The sequence below is a fragment of the Amphiprion ocellaris genome, chromosome 1 (assembly GCF_022539595.1).
Source record: "Amphiprion ocellaris isolate individual 3 ecotype Okinawa chromosome 1, ASM2253959v1, whole genome shotgun sequence".
Taxonomy (NCBI): domain Eukaryota; kingdom Metazoa; phylum Chordata; class Actinopteri; family Pomacentridae; genus Amphiprion; species Amphiprion ocellaris.
The window spans coordinates 36,871,783-36,892,059 of NC_072766.1; the positions used below are offsets into that span (position 1 = coordinate 36,871,783).

The 20,277-nt window shown below is 39.7% G+C and overlaps 1 protein-coding gene across 1 annotated transcript in view; it reads left to right on the top strand.

Annotated features, from left to right (window-relative positions):
- The window catches only part of otog (otogelin), a 97,578-nt gene that overhangs the window by 168 nt on the left and 77,133 nt on the right, over nt 1-20,277 (top strand). The window contains exons 2-12 of the mRNA XM_055013119.1: nt 266-323; nt 942-996; nt 4,236-6,417; nt 7,947-8,048; nt 10,356-10,513; nt 12,421-12,542; nt 12,630-12,838; nt 13,815-13,945; nt 14,033-14,139; nt 15,283-15,392; nt 20,036-20,161. Of these exons, the coding sequence (XP_054869094.1) occupies nt 266-323; nt 942-996; nt 4,236-6,417; nt 7,947-8,048; nt 10,356-10,513; nt 12,421-12,542; nt 12,630-12,838; nt 13,815-13,945; nt 14,033-14,139; nt 15,283-15,392; nt 20,036-20,161 (3,360 nt within the window). The remainder of the gene's footprint in view (nt 1-265; nt 324-941; nt 997-4,235; nt 6,418-7,946; nt 8,049-10,355; nt 10,514-12,420; nt 12,543-12,629; nt 12,839-13,814; nt 13,946-14,032; nt 14,140-15,282; nt 15,393-20,035; nt 20,162-20,277) is intronic.

A 20,277-nucleotide genomic window follows, 5' to 3' on the forward strand; every position in this document is an offset into this window, starting at 1 on the left:
GTCCGCTCCGTCCGTCTGCTGCTGAGGATGCTGCTGCAGGTGGAATAAATGGAAAAAATACAACGAAATCCTTACAACTTTAATTATGAGTGGCAACAAAAGCATTTAGATGAAATTCCTCGTCTTTTCTGCTCTTTAAGCTGTTCTCAGCTGTTTTAATCAGTTTTTCTTAATTTAATCCCATTTTTATTGCAGTCAAATAGATTTTCTCAATTTTTTATTCACTTATTTCGGCTGTTTATTGATTTATTTTCCTTGATTTCAGCGCATCTTTCCTGGGGTGTTGAGAGAGTGAACGTTTCTAACTGGGATGAATTTAATAAGTGAGTGTTGCTTTTTGAACTTTTCTGGTTTTATTTTTTGCATTATTTCAAGTTAGTTGCATTATAGCCTGCATATTTTGTTTTTAATAATGTTAAATAAATATATTTGTTGCTTTTAAAAATTCATACTGACAAATTTCTTTATTCATATCCCATATAGATATTATTGGTAAATCTATATATTTGTGCATATGTCAGTATTATACAATTTGCTACCAGAGCTCACAGTTTATAATAGTTCTGTATAATATTAATAACAATATCCAAAGTTATTGCTGTAACTAAAACTTTTGTTTTGGCTTCTAAAATGTGAATATTTGTTAATTTTGGGGGGCTTTTTGACTGTTAGTCACACAAAAAACAATAAACAACATATCATAATTAGAAAGTGCATTTGTCACTAATTTATGATGCTTTAATTGATTAATTGAGGAGAAAAAATTGGCAAACGAATGATTTGATGAGCAGCAGCAGCTCTAGTGGTTTGTTGTTGTGTTTTTTTTAATCTGGTTGTTTAGTTGTTTGGTTGGTTGCTGGTCGGTGGGGGGTTTTGTGGTGTCGTTGGGGGGAAAAGCTGCAGCGGGAACAAACCTCTCCTTGTTCTCTGTGTCCCAGCAGCGGGAGCAGCGGGATAAAGCAGCAGAAATGGGACACCGCTTCCCAGGGAGGGCAGGTAGGCAGCCGCATTGATCATTGATGCTGATGGAGCTGCTTCAGGCGGCGAACCCACAGCCGGAGATCACCGAGAAAACCGGCGACGCTCACCTCACCTCCACAGCCTTTAATCCCATAATTCAGAGCCAGTTTTCCAGGATAAACTTCCAACAAAATGCACAGGTTGCTCAGGGGCATGCATAGGAGGGAATGTATAGATTCTATAAAAGTGTCTTAGTGAGGAGTTGAACCACCAGAACAGCTACAAAGCTACTGATTCTCCAAGTTTCTGTAACTCTACTGGAGGTTTAAACAGCATTTTCCATAAGATATTCCCTCCTGTGTCCAATACGTCAGTCCACAATCTCAAAAGTCCAAAATAAAATCAATTGGTGTTAAAATGAGTTGAGATCTGTTGTTTGTGAAAGTCACATCCTGGAATCCTGGAAGAAATAATCAGGATGGAAATGTTTCATTACATGACAACAACACAGATGTGGATTTCAGAGTGTTTTGGAGTCCTGCTCCATACAATTTTGAGCATGACACCTCTAATTATTGTGCTTTTATGCACCAGAATTATCTTTATTGCAACAGTTTATGGTGGAAATGTCGATCTTAAAGAATATGCAAATTTTAATATAGAGATCAAAATTATTTTTCAATTTTGGCCTATTGTGACACTCACAAAATGTAATATCTGAGATGAAATTTAATTTAAGCCATGAAGAATCTAAACTGTATCTTATGGAAGTGTCCACAATGTCAAAAGTCCAAAATAAGATAAACTAAGTGTTCAATTGGGTTGAGATCTGGTGACTGTGAAGCCTGGAAGAAACCATCACGATGGAAATGTTTTATCACAGGATGAAGACATAGGAGTGGCCTTGATTATAGGTTTTGGACATGAAAAACTTAATTTCCTGTAATCCTATGTACCTTTATGCACCAAACTGATCTTTATTGCACCAATTTATGGTCGAAATGTCTTTACGTGAAGGTAAAATTGCTAAACTGAATACAGTGATCAAAGTGATTTTCTAATACATGCATTTTTTAAAACTCACAAAATGTAAAATTTGAGATTTTATTAACTGCAAGAATTAAAACCATGGCCATTACCATAGGTTTTGAGCATGAAACACTTCATTTCCTGCAATTCTATATACTTTCATGCACCAAATTGATCTTTATTACTCCAATTTACTGTGGAAACGTCTTTATGTAAAGGAAAATGCCAAATTGAATGCAATTATATAGTTTTGGTTTATTTAAACACTCACAAAATATAAAATCTGAGATGAAATAAATCAAAAGCATGAAGAAAATAAACTGTATATTTTAAAAGTGTCCTAGGAAAGAGTTGAGCTACAGCTTCTTTGTACTTTCTGTAACTCTACTGGAGGGACAAACAGCATTTTTCCATCAGATATTCCTTCCTTTGGTGTTTGGATGATGGTGGTGGAGAACAATGTTTAACACGACATCTCAAAAGTCAAGAAAAAAGTCAAGTAGGTACTCAGTTGAGTTGAGATCTGGTGACTGTGAAGGTCACATCCTGGAATCCTGGAAGATTCATCACAGGATAAAGGCACAGATGTGGAGTTTAGAGTGTTTGAGGGTCCTGCACAAGTACGAAACCCTTAATTATTGTAATTTTATGCACCAAACTGATCTTTATTGCATCTTTATGTGAAGGAAAATGCAAAACTGAGCACTTAATTTTCAAATCAATGCGTATTTTGACGCAAAATGTAAAATCTGAGATTCTATGAACCATGCTGAATATATACTGTATAATATATAGAGCTGTGTAGTTGTAGGTGCTGATTCTCCAAGCAAAAACATACGTTAGACCTGGTACAAATGCATGTTTCTGCACAAAAAGCGTCCAAATGTCCCCAGAGATGCTGCTGAGGCTGCACCCAGATGACACGCTGAGATATATACACTAAGAATGCACATTGTTCCCCACTTTATGGCTCCTCGGTGACATTTTGTTCCTCGGAAACAGACATGTCAGAGGGTCCCAGCAGGAATATACAGTGGCTGCTCTGTTGTCTCGCTCTTCCTCTATCTGAGCCGCTATCAGCCTAAATGTGGTCGCCCTCTTTGAGCCGCCTTTCTTTGGCTTTCCGAGGCGTGAGAATCCGGTTTGAACTATAGGAGCTGGTGAACCAACAAAGCAATTACCAGCACAGGTCAGAGGTAGAAAGACAAGATCCATCTCAGGTCAGATCTTTACCTGTACTCTGTCAAAGTGTCATGACCTTTGGGTGCTGCAGCTGTTTGTGTTTGACCTGCTCAGTCCTCATATCTCTGATACGATCAATGATTAATAATTCATAGTCATGCACTCCTCGATCTCCCCGGTCTTCATTCACCTTCGCCATCTGCTTTGTTTGCTGCTCTTTGAGATGAAAGCCTGGTTTGAGAGCTCAGGTATCCAGGGAGGCTCAAGGTTCCTGAATGCCAAAGCTGATGGGAATATTTTTACACCAAATCTGCTGCTGTTGTGTATTTCCAACCAATTAATCAATCAATCACCATCCAACCATTTTCATACTATAAAGTCCACATGTCCAACCAGATTTGTACTCTTCAGAGAGAACTTTTCCAACTCAAGTCCCTGTAAATCAGACAAAGAATTCACTAAACATACTTTTGTGCAGAAACATATGTATTTCAAAGGGATTTAACGTGTTTTTGCTTGTTGAAAAGACTCGCTCAGGGAATTCAAAAAGAGGTTGGGTGGGGTGATCGACCTGGATGGGAAACTGTGTTGGAATCCACAGAGGAGTCGTTAATGAAGGCCGGCTGACAGCTCTTTTCTTTCCAGCCTCTTCTTTTCCCAGCATTCCATCCTCACCGGTCAGGACTCTGGTTTGGCAACAGCCATCGTTAATTCTGGGAGGAATTTTTGCCCTGACAAAACACAGAATTGTAAAAGTTTTCGGTGTCCTGCATTTTAATCTAACTTTTATTAATCCGTCACCCGAGAGCTGAGCTTGTTGTTCAGATTTGCTTGATATTATATTAAACTCGTGGGATTAATGAAAACAATCAGGCTGCGTTTCAGGGAATTAATTTTGATTCGCTGATATTGGCTTTTGCTATCTTTGCCAAAAGAGGCTCAATATGAAAATAATCTGATTTAATATATGTGCCCGTAAGAGGCTCTACAACTTTGCAGGGTCAGATCAGGTTGAAGGTAACTGTTGCATGAAATACCTGCTGATACAGTTTCTCTCCCTGAAGGACGACCAGACAGCAGCTGCTGCCATAGAAACCAACACATCTGCTTCCAGTCAGCCGCTGGTCAGTCGGACATCGACCCAGACGTCCAACCAGACATCCAACCAGACGTCCAAACATATGTCCTTCAGCATGGGGAGGACAGTAAACGCCTCGCGGACCTTCAGCTCAGACCAATCATCTGCAATCGTAGCACCATCAAGTCCAACAAGAACAAAGCCATCCAGTCAATCACCAACAATTACAGCATCAACCAGCCAATTACCAGGAAGCACAGCACAAACTAGCCAATCAACAACATCAGCATCAACCAGCCAAACACCAGGCAGAACAGCACAAACTAGCCAATCATCAACAACTACAACATCAACCAGCCAAATACCAAGCAGAACAACAAAACCTAGCCAACCATCAGGCAGCTCAACACAAGCCAGCCAATCACAAACCAAGACAACATCCAAACAATCACAAACCAGCAAATCACCAAGCAGCACAACACATACCAGCCCAGGTACCACAACACAAGTCAGCCAATCATCAGGGAGCACAACAACATCCAGCCAATCACCAAACAGCACAACACCATCCAGCCAATCACCAGGCAGCACAACAACATCCAGCCAGTTACCAAGCAGCACAACAACATCCAGCCAATCACCAAGCAGCACAACACATGCCAGCCAATCCCCAGGCACCACAACACAAACCAGCCAATCACCAAGCAGCACAACACCAACCAGCCAATCATCAACAACCATAACATCAACTAGCCAATCACAAGGCAGGACAACACAACCCAGCCAATCATTAACAACCATAGCATCAACTGGTCAATCACCAGGTAAAACAACACAACACAACCGATCACCAACAACCACAACATCAACTAGCGAATCACCAGGCAGCACAACACACACCAGCCAACTGCCAATAACTGCACCGCTGAACAGCCAATCATTAGGCAGAACAACACAAGCCAGTCAATCACCAACCAAGACAGAATCATTTAACCAATCACAAACCCACCCAGTACTAGCCAGTCAATCACCGACCACCACAGAATCAACAGGCCAATCACCAGACCACAAAGCACACATCAGACAATCACCAACCGCCACAGCACCATCTGGCCAATCAACAACCACCACAATAACATCCAACCAATCACCAACCACCACAGCACCATCTGGCCAATCAACAACCACCACAATAGCATCCAACCAATCACCAACCACCACAGCACTATCTGGCCAATCAACAACCACCACAATAACATCCAACCAATCACCAAGCACCACAGCGCCATCTGGCCAATCAACATCCACCACAATAACATCCAACCAATCACCAACCACCACAGCACCATCTGGCCAATCAACAACCACCACAATAGCATCCAACCAATCACCAACCACCACAGCACTATCTGGCCAATCAACAACCACCACAATAACATCCAACCAATCACCAAGCACCACAGCGCCATCTGGCCAATCAACAACCACCACAATAACATCCAACCAATCACCAACTACCACAGCACCATCTGGCCAATCAACAACCACCACAATAACATCTAACCAATCACCAACCACCACAGCACCATCTAGCAGGTCTCCAACATCCACAATCACAATAAAACAATCACCAGCCGAAACAACTGAATCCAGCCAGTCACAACGCAGCTCAAGTCCATCCAGCCAATCACCAGGCACCACAACACCAGCCAGGCAAACACTAGCTAAAAAGACATCACCTAGCCAATCACAGACCAGCACAGCAACATCAAGTACAGTACCAGCCAATCAATCACCAGTCACCAAAGCATTAACCAACACATCTTCTGATCAATTAAAGTCCAGCCAATCACCAACTTCACTGAGCCAGCCACCAACATCAAATCAACCCTTACTCACCTCAACATCTTCAAATCAACCACCACCTAATCAGTCCATGATCGTCTTAGACACTTCACACCACATATCACACAGTTCGACATCTAATAACCAATCGCTGCCACATTCTGCACCATCTGACAAATCACTGACCAGCTCAGCGCCATCAAACCAATCATCTGGAAACTCAGTCAGTGGAGATTTTTCACCAGACGAGCGTCCAGTTAATGTTTCCCTGCTCACCAGGCAGGCAAAGGAAGCCCTGAGGTCATCTTTTCCACGGATTCCAGGTAGGTTCAGAAAGGTGCTGGACTGTTTAAATCACTTTACTATAATATGTTTCCATGAAATTTGAGCATCTTTTATATTATTCTGATGGCAGAAGTGAGAATCCTGGTGAAGACTGGATCAGGCGGTGTCCCTGGTCAGATCTGTGAAGGGGAGGTATTAGAGTAAACTATGGGGTTGTTCCATCTCAAATTTTTAAGGACCTTCTGTTTAATAATTTGCTTGAAACTTTTTAAAGTGAATAATCCGTGAAATTTATATATATATATGAAGTGAAGTTCCATCTACCCTCTAGGCTCATTTGCAATTTCTGCTTAAAAAAATCTTTGCAATTAAACAGAAATACAGCACTGCTGTCACAGTTTGAACATGGTTTTTCACAGTGTGAAGTTTGAGAGGTGCACTTTCAATTTGCGCTTCCACTCTTCTGATGTATTGACTCCTAATATTCCAATTTCAATGAGAGATGGATGGAAATGCTAGAAAGGTACTTTCATTTGCATTTCTTTCTGCAGATTTGACTTTAAAATGTGCTATTTGGATGGAAAATTTGTTTAATTGTACTAGGAGACAACTAAACTTTTTCTTCTTGTTCTTGAGGTTGTTTCACCTCTTATCCAAGAAGCTTTTTTCAAAACTGAAGGGTCAAAAATGGAAATCCAGCTGCCTTCTGTTTAAACTCCCAGAATTACCATGATCTGGATGACTGAGAATCTACACAGACATCTTAAATGGTTGTTGTGTCTCTTTTGCGACTCTCAGTGGGGCACACCAAAGTCTGAATTGTCGAATGCTTTGGGAAATGAGCTTTTTAGCTGAGAGTTAAATGAGCAGAAATCTGTGGTGCCGTGGAGATAACTTTGGTTATTTTAAGACTTCAACTAGGGGAAAACAGCTGTCCTAACATAAAAACACACCTACCAACACATCCAAAGCTTACTTTGTTTAATCTGTAGGGCAACTGAAATTTATAAAACACCAAATGTGGCTTTGTATTCCTTCCACCAACAGTTACAGCCGATAATTTACCTTCAAGCCACAACGGTTACGACACATAAGCCAGTCTACCTGTTTCCGTCTGCTTCCAGCTGACAGCTTAACTAAGTCTCCTGTTTCCAGCTCCGTACTCAGACATTGAAGAGATATTCATCAGCCCTCCTGCCCCCTCAGACCTCTTTATCTTACCTGTTCTTGGTGGATGTGGCCGACTGGGCAGACAAGCTGTAGCCCACCGAGCAGATGGTGTCACTGCAGAACGAGGAGCCATCGTCTGGTGGTTGGTGGTGCGTTCAGGGACATTTGTCAGGGCCTCACAGATCAATATGAGCACTGACAGGGTGGACAGATGGCAACTCTCCTTAAAACTTACCGATAGTCAGTCAGTCACCTGTTGCAGCAGTTGTTAGAATGGATGTAAGGAGAAAGGTTGTCAGTGGTATGAACACCAAGAAGATTAGAAAAGAGAGAATTACTCCCAGATGGAGTCCAGTCTGATGAGCAGCTGTGTAACTGTTTGTTTGTTTTCTCTCAGGTGATCCTTGTGTGTTTCCCTGCCTGAACGGAGGACAGTGTGTTCAGTTGGAGTCATGTGACTGCAGCATGTATCAGGCCACAGGTCACAGATGTCAGACAGGTAAACTCTATTAAAACTTTTATTAAAATTTATTTGCTTCAAAGAAAACACTTTTTTTTCTGTTTCATGACAAAAACTCTTCAGAAAACCACAGGAACGCAAGAAATGTGCTTTTCTCCAAGCAGAAATTTTGACTTATCATGACATGAAATGCACAGAAGCAGTTAAATAGAATTCAGTTGTCTTCATTTTTTACATTTATAGCGCATTTTTTCTGCTGTGACATGTTAAAATGTCGTTGGCTGAACTCTAATCAGTTGAAATACTTGTGATAACTTTCAATGCCAAACCACAAATCATCTGTAGCTTTCTAGTCTCACTTCAAAGACCCATATTGTATTTTCTGGGGTTTTCCTTTTTGTTTAGTGTGTTATATGGCTTCTTTTATGTTCAGGTTAAAGGTATGCAAACTTAAAAAGTCCTCATTAAACGGAGTTATTCTCTCCCACAAAAAACTTTGCTCCTTACGTGCCTAAAACTAGTGTTGTAGTACTCGAGATCGGTTTCGAGACCGGTCTTGAGACCACTTTTTGAAGATCTCGGTCTTGTCTCGCACTCGACCGCATTTTTACGCGGTCTTGTCTCGGTCTCGTGCACAGAGGACTCGGGATTTTTACTGCGATACCAGCCGAGACCATGGCTTCACCGACAGCACTGAACTACCTCTCAACTGTCTCATTTGTTCAGTAACAGCTTTGTTGTGATTGGATGCAAAACTCCCCGCCTCGAATGTAACCAATAACTGAACTGATTTTTAATTTGGATTATTTTTACGGGCTGTGACCTGTCACCTGCCCCGCCCCTCTTCACACGTACTCCGCTACAGTTAATGCGGGAGGCGGAAGAAGGAGTCTGCTCCCTGGGGAAGATGTCAGCTAACTCTGCTGTGATAAAGTTTGGCTTTTCTAACCATAAACAGTTTATCTTTAAATCAACGTAAAAAAGAAAACACAGCGCTATATGCAAATTCTGCAACGCAACGCTCACTGAGGCGGCTGGAACCACATCAAACTTTTATCGACACTTGGAGAGGAAGCATAAAGAAAGGTAAGCTAACGCTACATGGCGCTAGCGAAGTTAGCAAGATAAATTTAGCAAGCTGTAGTTTGTGAATATATATGTGTGTGTGTGTGTACATGTATATATAGGGAAAAGGCATGTGGTAGTGTTTTACGTTGGCCTTGCGCTTCTCATAAACGATAAAGAGACAGGCTACATGAAGCTTTGTTTATGTTCCATCAATGTTAGCTAATGTTAGCTCTGACATAGCGGCACATACCGCGGTACCGCTGCTCACTTGGATGAGAGCTACTGATGTGACAGAGGAGTGGCCACTTCAAATCATGCACCCCGTCTATGAAAAAGTTCCATCTCACGTATGCAACTTGGCCTGGCAATGTACACACTTAATTTTAGTGCCAATTTTTAGAATTAAAACACACAATTGCATAATAAATGTGTAACTTAAATATAAATTAAAATAAATATGTGTATAAGTAGAGGGCGCATTATAATGAGACCCCATCGTGCACGTTTAGGTCACAAACTGTTGCAGTCTCTCATGCTTCTAAAATGCAACCAAACTCTACTTTAAACTCACTTCCCATGATGTAATTTTTAAGGGCCATGTTGTTTGTAGTGTTTATAAACGACCCTTTCATGTGTTTATCCTTGGTGGTGAGCTTTGAATAATAAAGTATTTTGCCTCAGCAGTTTGTCAGGGAAATACTTGTAGTTTGGCCTTTCAGTGTCTGACCTCTTTGAAGATACATTGACGTTATATTTCATTGCATTTTAGATGCTATTTGGCATTGTTTTTTCTTTCTATTTTATGGAATAGTGGTTCCAGGTTTTTTCTTTTACAATAATACACCTTTAAAAAAAAATAAAAAAAATTCACCCAAGTTCAGTTATATCCGATTTATCATACAAGAAATATTTGTGGTGTAATAGAAATAAAGAGGCCACTGTTCTAGATTAAGATATGTTGTAGAAAATTGTACATATTTGTGCATGGCTTGATATTGTTTTGAAAACAAGACAAAAATGAAGACAGAATCAGAAGACAGTATCATACCAAGTCAAAGATAAAGATAATATGTCAGGTTTTGTTAGATTGTTTTGTAGCTCTTCACCCCTTAATGTCTACTTAAACTCAAATACAGTATTAGTTAAGCCAACTCTTTTCTCTTTTTGTTACATGATTTACACTAACACCTGCCTGCTTTCCTCAACGGTTCTTCAAACCAAACGTAAGGAAAAACAAAATTCTTTCATAATTATTTCTTATCATATTTATGTGTCCAGTTCCAAACCCCGGCTTTGAGAGGGAGATGACTTGCCGATCTTGGGGTCAGTACAACTTTGAGACCTTCGACGGCCTCTACTTCTACTTCCCCGGCCGATGCACCTACACATTACTGAGGGACTGTGAGGAGACCACGCAGGCCAGCATGGTCGTCCAGGTTAGTTCAGACCCTCCTGAAATGAATCCTCCCGCCGTTTTTCGGTCCGACGCCTGCTTCCAGTCGGGGAGAGTTTGGACTCGGCGGCCTCCTGCTCCACAACACACTCTCCTTTCTGACTTGTGCGAGGTTCAGCCTCAGCCTGAGGAAAAGATTTGCTCCGAAGATTAGAGAAAGCTATCTGGTTATTAGAGTCAATTACCATTAAATAGTGCAATTACCCACTATGCCTTGAAAGCATCTGCAACAGACCAGGACTTTGTTCCCCTGAAAAGGCAGCAGATACCATATCGGTGTATGGGAAAACCAAACCAGACAGGGAGCATGGAAAGATCCTGATGCATTATGATTATTGATTGGACATTGATTGGATAATAAGAAACATTTTGTTAACAAGAAAATATAAAACCACCTTGTTGCAAATCTAACAAGCAGATCATGTTAGGAGGAGGTTAGATGACATCTTCCTTTCTAGTAAGAATTCCATAAAACGGCAAACTGAGGTGAGTGTGTTACTTTTAAGATCAAGTTTCAGCATTTAAAACAGTCCTTCAGGGAGGGTTGGCTGAAATTGTAGAGAACTTTTAAAGTTATGTTGTTATTTAAGGACTAGGCTGGTGATATTCTACATTGATCTTAATGCCTACAAATGTTGAGTTTAACTGTCTTTTAGGACTTTCTGGCTTGTCGGTGTCAACTCTGTCTCCCCAAAATTACATTCCTATACAACTGAAATGCATTCTTATTTATGTTTTGAAAGAAACATGTTTTCCCCTCAAAGATAACGTGATGTAGTCGGAAAGACATCCAGTTTGAAGGAGGGACCATTATTCTTCGTGCTAAGTTTTGTTTTCACTCATCGTTTGGTTGAGTTTATGTGCCAAATCTGAGTGGTTCGGTTTAGGAAAATTTCAAGCTTTGATTGGCTCTTTCACTCTGACTTTCACAACTTTTTAGAGGCTTGGTTAGGTTTAGGAAAATAATAATGAATTAATAAGGATGGAATCCACAAAAACAAGCTGCCAACACCTCAACTACATCTTTAAAGTGTGCTAAAAATGATGCTTTATTGCTGAGGTGAAGCCGCAATCTGAACACTGATACCAGGAGAGATTTGGGATATTTTCAAATACGCTGTGGTCATAATTTCATAGACAAATATAGACAAAAAGGCTTAATTTTCAGTCCCTTTTTGATGGTTTAAAAGACAAAAAAAATCATATTTAAAAGTTTTGTTGTTTTTTTTAAAAAGTAGGAATAAATCAAAGAAATGCCCTGACTGCCATGAAAAATATAATGGTCTTCTTGCAGTTAAAAAATGAGCTTTTCGGCAATCTTGTTTAAAATCTCAGATGTCTGTTGGTCCTTGACCAGATTTACAGTTGATGCAGTAAGTAACATGTACAAAATTTTCCAAGTAGTGGAACTACAGTGGCCTTCAAAGCAAAAACACAGAGGTTGTGGTGGAATAATAAAAAAAATTGCAATCTACGCTTTTCCTGGATCACTTTTTCTTGTCCTTGACTGAAAATGTCATGAGGTCAAGGAAGGATGTGAAGAAAAATTCATAAGGATCTAGGAAAAAAAACCTGTGATGCTCAGAGAATCCAACTGCGCTAACTTGGCTACATAACCATGTAACCGTGGATGTCATGGATGGTGCATGGCTTCAAATGTTGCTGCCACAGGGAATTGTGGGATGGTATTATTTTTTCTGCTGTTAATAAAGGAAGGTCCAGTGGTTCCTATGCAACAGAAAATAAGAAATGAAGCTGCAAGCACCTTTCCTGAGCAGTTCTTATCATGGCAGCCACTTCGAAAAGATTTTTTCACTACAACCAGCTTTCCTGCTTTGCAACATGCTGTTTATTTAATGAATGGATTTGTGCTTTATTTCCATGTTGCAGGTCCACAATGATCCCGGCTGTAGCTCTGCCCCCTACACCTGCCAGCGCTCCGTCAGTCTCTTCCTGCCGTGGGAAGGCGAGGTCCGGCTGCACACCACCAACGTGACCTTCAAAGGCCAAATGTGAGCAACATAACCCTGCCGGCACTCGGTGTGTTTCACTGTACGTCTTCACAGCCATCGTGGTGCGTTCACTGTCTCTGTGTTCAGTCTGCAGCTGCCTCATCACATCCACGACCTGCAGCTGGAGCAGATCTCCCAGTATGTTCTGGTAACGCAGCAGCACGGCTTCACGCTGGCCTGGGAGGGACGCAGCGGCTCCGTCTACATCAAACTCAGCCCAGAGTTTGTGGGAAGAACCTGTGGATTGTGCGGTAACTTCAACGCCGACGTCCAGGATGACCTGAAGACGAGCTACGGTGAGATCACTTTGTTTCTGACGCAATGGGGTGGCAGTGATTTGCAGCCAAAGTGGAAAAACTGAGCTCAATTTGGGTAAAAAGTAAAATTTGTTTAATGTTGAAGCAGAACAAACAGGCTTCAGAGAATTTCCATAGCAAACCATGCACTCCAACTCTTCATGAGTATATAAAGTCTAATTTTAGACCAAGTAACTAACTAACCTTCAATATAATATACACAGTTTTCTTTAAGAGAACATTACTATAATAAGAAAAGAGAATCAGAAAGAGGCCAGAGCTAGTTGTGAAAAATTATTTCAAGAATTTAATTGCACCCTAAATTGTTTTTAATTGGTGTCTATCCTAAAAAGCCTAATTATTCTAAATATGAACAGACACTGATGAGCCTCAGCTTCTGAATCACAAAATGTGATAGCTCAGTTTTGAACTTACAGACCAAATACTACAGATCAGATAAAACAAATTATGTCAAACCTGACATCAAACACATTTATCAAATTTGTGACGAGCCATACAATTTCTATAAAATGTTGCCATTTGTTGTTCTTGTCGTTCCCCCCCCATATATGTCTGTATTGAAAAAAATAATGTCATTGTTGAAAAAAAGAATAAGAGAATAAGAAAATAAAAATAGAAATACAGTCCAGACATTGTTAATGTGGTAAATGACTATTCTAGCTGGAAACGGCTGATTTTTAATGGAATATCTCCATAGAGGTACAGAGGAACATTTCCAGCAACCATCACTCCTGTGTTCTAATGCTACATTGTGTTAGCTAATGGTGTTTAAAGGCTAATTGATGATTAGAAAACCCTTGTACAAATATATTAACACATGAATAAAAGTGTGGGTTTTCATGAAAAACATGAAATTGTCTGGGTGACACCAAATTTTTGAATGGTAAAGTATGTGCAATTTGAGGTTTAAAATGTGTAAAAAAATATTCAGATAGACAGTTTCTCTGCCTCCCAGGTGTGCTGACTCATGAAATAGAAATGTTTGGGAATAGCTGGGTGGAGGCAGATCCACACCAGGACCGATGTCCAACGGTGCCCTCTGGTTTCGCTTCACCTTGTGCTGCAGTCGATGCTCAAGTCCTGCTGGTAAGGAGTCAGATAAAACTGCCTCATCAGCAAAAACAGCACAAACTGAGTTGAATGACGTGTAAAAAACTGTCTCTGTGGCTGCAGAAAGTGGACGAGGTGTGCGCAATGCTGCTGGAGCCGCCATTTCAGAGCTGCCACGACTTTGTGAGCCCGCTGTCCTACATGGCCGGCTGCTCCAACGACCTCTGCATGTAAGAACAGCTGATTAATATCTGACTTTTGAGACGCTGTTATTCTGTCCTGAGGAAAAATCAAGGTGTCGACAAAATCCTAAGGGTTAATACCCTGTGAGCCACGAGTGTCCACAGTTTGTGCTTTCAAGATCCTGTGATAATTTTTGTGCAACACAGTGTGAACGTACAGAGTTCATGCTCTCTGCAGATATCTTATAAAGGTATACAAATGGCAATGGTTCCTCTAATCTAAAGTAAATGTAGTATTTAATGAGTATCAGTCATTACAGCAGCTTATGGGACCAATCCACAGGTGTTAAATTGTATTCAAAGTGATTTTCAGTTCCAGTTTTGAAAAAAATATCCTGATTTCCTGCACTCATGATGCATGCAATGCTATTATCTTTTCATCTATTTATGTTTATGTTTATATCTGTTGTTTTTTTAGAGTCTGTAGGTGTAGGATTTGAAATTTTCTGACTTCAGTTCCTCCGAATAACCCCCTTTAACCCTCCTCCTATGGTGCCCCTTTATAGGGAGACAGCAACGCATGACATGTGGGCTGGAAGCTGCGTAGTTTGCAACACATTTCATTGAGCTCGATTGATTTTTTTCAGTTATTTCTAAAAAATTGCATCAACATAACAATTATACCAATCTTCACTTGTGCTGCCTTTGCTCTCCATGTCCTCTTAGAACATATCTTCACGTGCACACTTGGTGTTTGGAGATTTCTTGGGTTTTTGCCGGTCAATCCACCGAGAAGACTGAGCACTTCTGTTGCTCTTTGGTTTAAAATGATCCCACTCAGACAACTAAAAGACAGTGTCTTTTGGTGGCTCAGGTCCATGATCCTGAACACACCGCCCCTCTGTGAGTAACATTAGCCTCGGCAGTCTGGACAAAACAGTTTACTGTGTTGAGAATCAAATTTGTCAGATGGTTTGTTTGACTGAGAACATCATTGATACAGCAACATTACAACAATCTTTCAGCAGCTTTAGCGTTTCATTTCCAGCCTGCTGGATGGTGCAGACAGCAGCTGATGGGTGGTTATTTATTGGGGCAGCTCAGTGTGATCAGCTCAGCTACCTTTCTCTGGAGCCACACCTCTCCTGGCTCCGCTCAAAGAGTCCTTCTCTGTTTTTTACTCTGTTGAAGGTCGGGTCCCAACGGCGATGTGGTATGCCAGGTGTTCAGCGAGTATGCCCGAGCCTGCGCCCATGCTGACCACCCACTGCACGACTGGAGGCAGCACATTCCACAGTGTGGTACGTTTTTCCAGGTGTTTTAAACCCCGTGACACAGAGGAGCTAAAAACTGCATATTTTTGTGTAGTTTCTCCACTCTGGTAAACTTGGACCCTTATAGTTTTAAGTTTCAAAAATATGATGATATCCTTATTTCATTTCATAATGACCAAGTGCTGCAGTTTATTAGACTTCATCTTGTTATGAATGTCAGTTACTATTACAATACACAGTGTACAACATCAGTAAGCAACGTGACTTAAATCTCAAATTATTCAACATGTAAGGCCTTACAGAAGTCAGGTTACTTCTAAGTTGAACAGTAGCTATTTGCTCTTGTCAAATTAAAAGCTAACAGTTTAGATATACTATATTAACATTACAAGTCTTACTGTAGGAACTCATTGGAACAGAAGTCATCACACCTTTCATGACCGACATTTTGATGACAAACTTGGTCCTTCATTGTTGTCCGAATTTCTGAAGAGATGTCATGCCATTGTTCAGACTATTTTTTTCAGCTGCTCTTTGCTGGAGGGATTATGTTGCCTTGCCTTTCTCTTTAAAATACCCCAAGGGCGTCTGTTGGATTCAAGTCTGGTGACATACTTGGCCAGGTCATGGTTTCCTCTTTTTTCTTTTTCTTTAGAAAATCTTGTGTGATTTTGGCAGTGTGCTTTGGATCGTTATCATGCTGGAATAGTCCTCCTCGGCCAAATTTCTGCAGACTGGAAGTCATCTCATCAGCTAGTATTTTGGTTTATCCACAGACATTCATGGCGCCATCTATAACTATCATCTCTCCAGCACCTTTTGCACTCATGCAGCCCCACATCATTGCACTCTCATCTCTGTGCTTCACTGTCAGGACTATGCATTCACTGTTATAGTCTTGGCCAGGCTTATACCAAACATGCTGAACCTGATCTGAACAAATTTATCTTGGTTTCATCTGATTGTCCTGAAGCCCAAGACAGTTTTTTTTTCTCTTGAATGTTGTCTGTAAAGGTTGACATTATGCAATGTCCTTCGTATTGTCTGAGCTGTCACATAAAACAGTGATTTTCACTGATAACCCCAGTGACAGGTCTGAAGCACTTGTCCGTCTGTTTTTCAGGGCTAGATTGTGTGAGTAGTGCAGTGTCCATGGTGTAATTTAAGAGGACGTCCACTACAACTCTGATTAGTGGTACTAGGGTTCGTTCTATACCTCTTGATTATTACTCCAACTGGGTTTTCACTGATTTTAAGTATGTAACCAATCTTTTTGCATTCCTTTTCATCTTTGTGAAGTCTTACAATTAGAATTTTCAGTTCTTCCGGCAATTGTTTTCCTTGTGGAGTCATGATGCAGACATGAAGATAGACACAGTCCATAGGTCCAAATCTGATAAAGTTCTGGTGTTCATGAAGTTAAGCTAATTGGAAATCACAGGTGTGTTCAGATTTGTTGCATTGAGTTTCTACTTTGGTGTTTATATCTCCATTATAGTCTTTCTAAAGTATGTGTTTTTCATTGTGTCATTTGCCAACTCAGAGGTGATGCATAGGTTGATGGTTTGCCGATCAGGGAGTTCAGATATTGTATTCTTTGGCCAGAATACTAATAAACATTAATTAACTGACAGAGGGTAGGGACACAGAGGACTAGCTAGAGAGCGTAAGCCAAAGGCAAAATTGTAAATTCTTCAATTTTTGTGAATTTAGTGTAAAAAATTCCATTATATATTCATACTATTGATTAAATTAATTTGCATAGATGAGATGTGTCTGTGCTGATGTATGCTACCTAAGAACCATTGGCATGCTTTGGATGTCTGTAAAAATGTAGTCACGTTAGTTAGTTGTAGTCCTTTCACGTGTGTGCACGCCCTCTAATATTATTTTATTTTCTTAAGCTACTTAACTTTAGCTAAGGAACGGTTAGCTTGCCACTACAAATGTAAAAATTATTACTTCTATATTGACTGTATTTGTCTGTTTTGTTTAAAAAAAATGTCAATCACAACATGCTGTTTCAGTGCTTTATAAGTAGTCTGTAGCAACCTACTAAAATGAATTTATAAATCTGATGTTTTTTGTCATTTCACATTAGCTAAAAAAATGTTAGCTGTTGCTAAAGTCTACTGCAGCTAGTGGAAGAGAAGACACAGGAGTTTAAAGTAATCAATATATTTTTTTTATCCTTTTTTTATTCTTAAAAAATTACAAAAATAATTGTACAAACCAACTAAAATTCCCTTTTTTAAATTTTTTATCGATGAGACATTTGGTTGTAGCTGTGTTCCACAACCTTCTGTAAGTTAGCTCTTGCTAATGCTAAGTAGGGTCACCTAAGTAAAAATTAATACATTTTTACAACAATTGTATTTGTGAAACTAGTTAAAAATGATGATCTTACATAATTTCGTTTTGGTACTTAACTGGTGCACTAGAATTGACAAAATTATTTTCTAAATCAGATGCTTGTTTTCTTAAAGTAGCTATAAAAAAAAAAACGTTAGCTCTACTGCAGTTAGTAGAACCAAAGGCACGGGGTCGAAAGTGACTCGTATTTTTTTCTCCTTTATTATGTAAAAATGGGAATATTAATTACATATTCTGCTGTCCATGCTTTCTGTGGTGTCTTAAAAACTACTTAAATTAGAAAAGGTAATTGCATAAATTACTAAAATTCTTTTTTTTTTGTCAATGAGACATACAGTTATAGCCTACTTAGCATTAGCTTTAGAGAGGAGCTAACTAACTGAAAGATGTGGAATACAGGCTATTTTAAGTGCACGTAAGTAAAACGTATTAATTTTTGTATTGATAATATATGTCTATGTTGATAGAAATTGCAGTACCGGAACCCACTTTTTTTTTGTACTTTAACTTGCTAAAAACGACAGTTGTCTACTGCAGCTTGTAGAATTGAGGGCACGAGTTAAAAGTAATTTGTTCTTTTTTTACCTTGTTTGTGTAAAAATGTAATATATAATCACATACAGTATCTTTCTCTCACTATTTTTGTGGTTTCAGGAAAGCTGCTAAAATTACAAGTAATTGTATAAACCCATTAAAACTCTCTTTACCACAGAGATAGGCATGTTATTATCATCTACTTAGCCTTAGCTAAACTAGAAAAGCACTCAGAGAGCACAGTACTCCTTCAAGGCTGTTCAATTGACGTATCATTTCTGACGGATGAAATCTTTAATAAAAAATGACCTTGCGCTGAGCACAGGCATGTGTTATGCATGTGCATGTTATGTATGAATACCAAATTGTGTGTAAATTACTCTTATAAAAGTCTGTTGATCAGTTCATCACTTTTGGCAAACCTTTGTTTTGCTACTGTTAAATAACCGTTCCTTCCATGCTTTTATTTTGAAGACGTATTTTTAAATGTTGCGGGCTTTTACTTTGTCACCATTCCAGCAGCACAGGAAGTGATTCTGTAAGAAGCGGTTTCTTGACATGACGAAGACTCTGCCGAAAAGTCAGAAAATTCAAATAAAGATGAAAGACAACAGTTCCACGCTGTTGCTGTCTAGCAAAGGATGTGTTTAAACTTAGAAGCAGCTGGAATGGAGACAAGCTCTTACTGTGAAGGAATAAGTGAACGACAGAAAGTGAATTTGTGTTCAAAATAAGGCTGACGGCTGAACTTAGTGTTTGGCTGGGGTTTGCTACATTGCGTGACCTGAATATGTAGCAGGCGGCAGGAATTGATGGGACTCAGAAACAACCCACAGTTTAATCATTTGTTCCTTGTATGATTTCCAACTGATAAATCACAGTCAGTTTGTAGTAGGATCACAATCATGTGATCGTCAGCAGGTAACTGACAGTGTTCAAATCATGGTTACATGGTTATATCTACCAATGGGAAATCTTTAACAAAGCTGTGGATCCAGACTATAAGCCTCTTCACTGCCAAAATCTAATCACTTGGTCGTTGTGTCATTTCTGACCTTCTCTGAAAATTTCATCCAAATCTGTTGCTCCGTTTTTGAGTAATGTTTCACACAGACAGACAGATTCACAGACAAACATACGCAGATTGTCACATAACTCCGCCGTTCCTTGACGGAGTAATAATCATAAGCTGTTAAACAGAATTAACCACTTCTTGAACTGTTGGGAAACCCACTAAAACTGTTTTTGATTACCTTTGTATTTAGCTTCACAATGTACTCTCTCCATCCAAAGGAACAACAATTTTGTTTTTGTCATTTCATATTAAAAAAAAATGTTCATTTGTAATCACGTTATGTAGGTTAAGTACCCAGAAACCCACTAAAATCATATTAATTGATCATATGTGTAGATTTTCTTACGCAACTGTTAGCTTACAGTTGCTAACTGTGTAGAGCTTTTTAACTTCCCACATCATATATTACATGGTTTGGATTTAATAGACAACATCCTGACAGGACAGTTGAACTGTTTCTGCTGTGTTTTTTTTTTTTTTTTTTTTTAAGTTGACCGCTGACTATCTCTAACACAAACAGCTGCAGTGTTTAGGCTAATGAAATTACAGCTGATGAACTAAATAAGCTATATTACTTCAGACATATAGACGAAAACCTTCAAGCTTTTTGTCTGATTTGCCCACTCCATGTTCAGTCCCTAGTATCAAAGTTTCTGACATCTATGCTTTATATTATTTTTGTGACCAGCGAAGCAGTGTCCTCTAGGACTGCAGTACAGGGAATGCATCAGCTGCTGCCCGGCGTCCTGCAACCTGGAGCGAACGTGCATCGACAGCAAGCTGGCATGCCTAGATGGATGCTATTGTCCCGATGGTGAGTTTCCATTCAGGTTTGTTTCCATGTTGTAGTAGAAACATTTCCTACAAATACCGCTTTTATTACTGCTTCTGTCTTGTGTTATGCACCTAAAATAAACCACCCACTTTGGA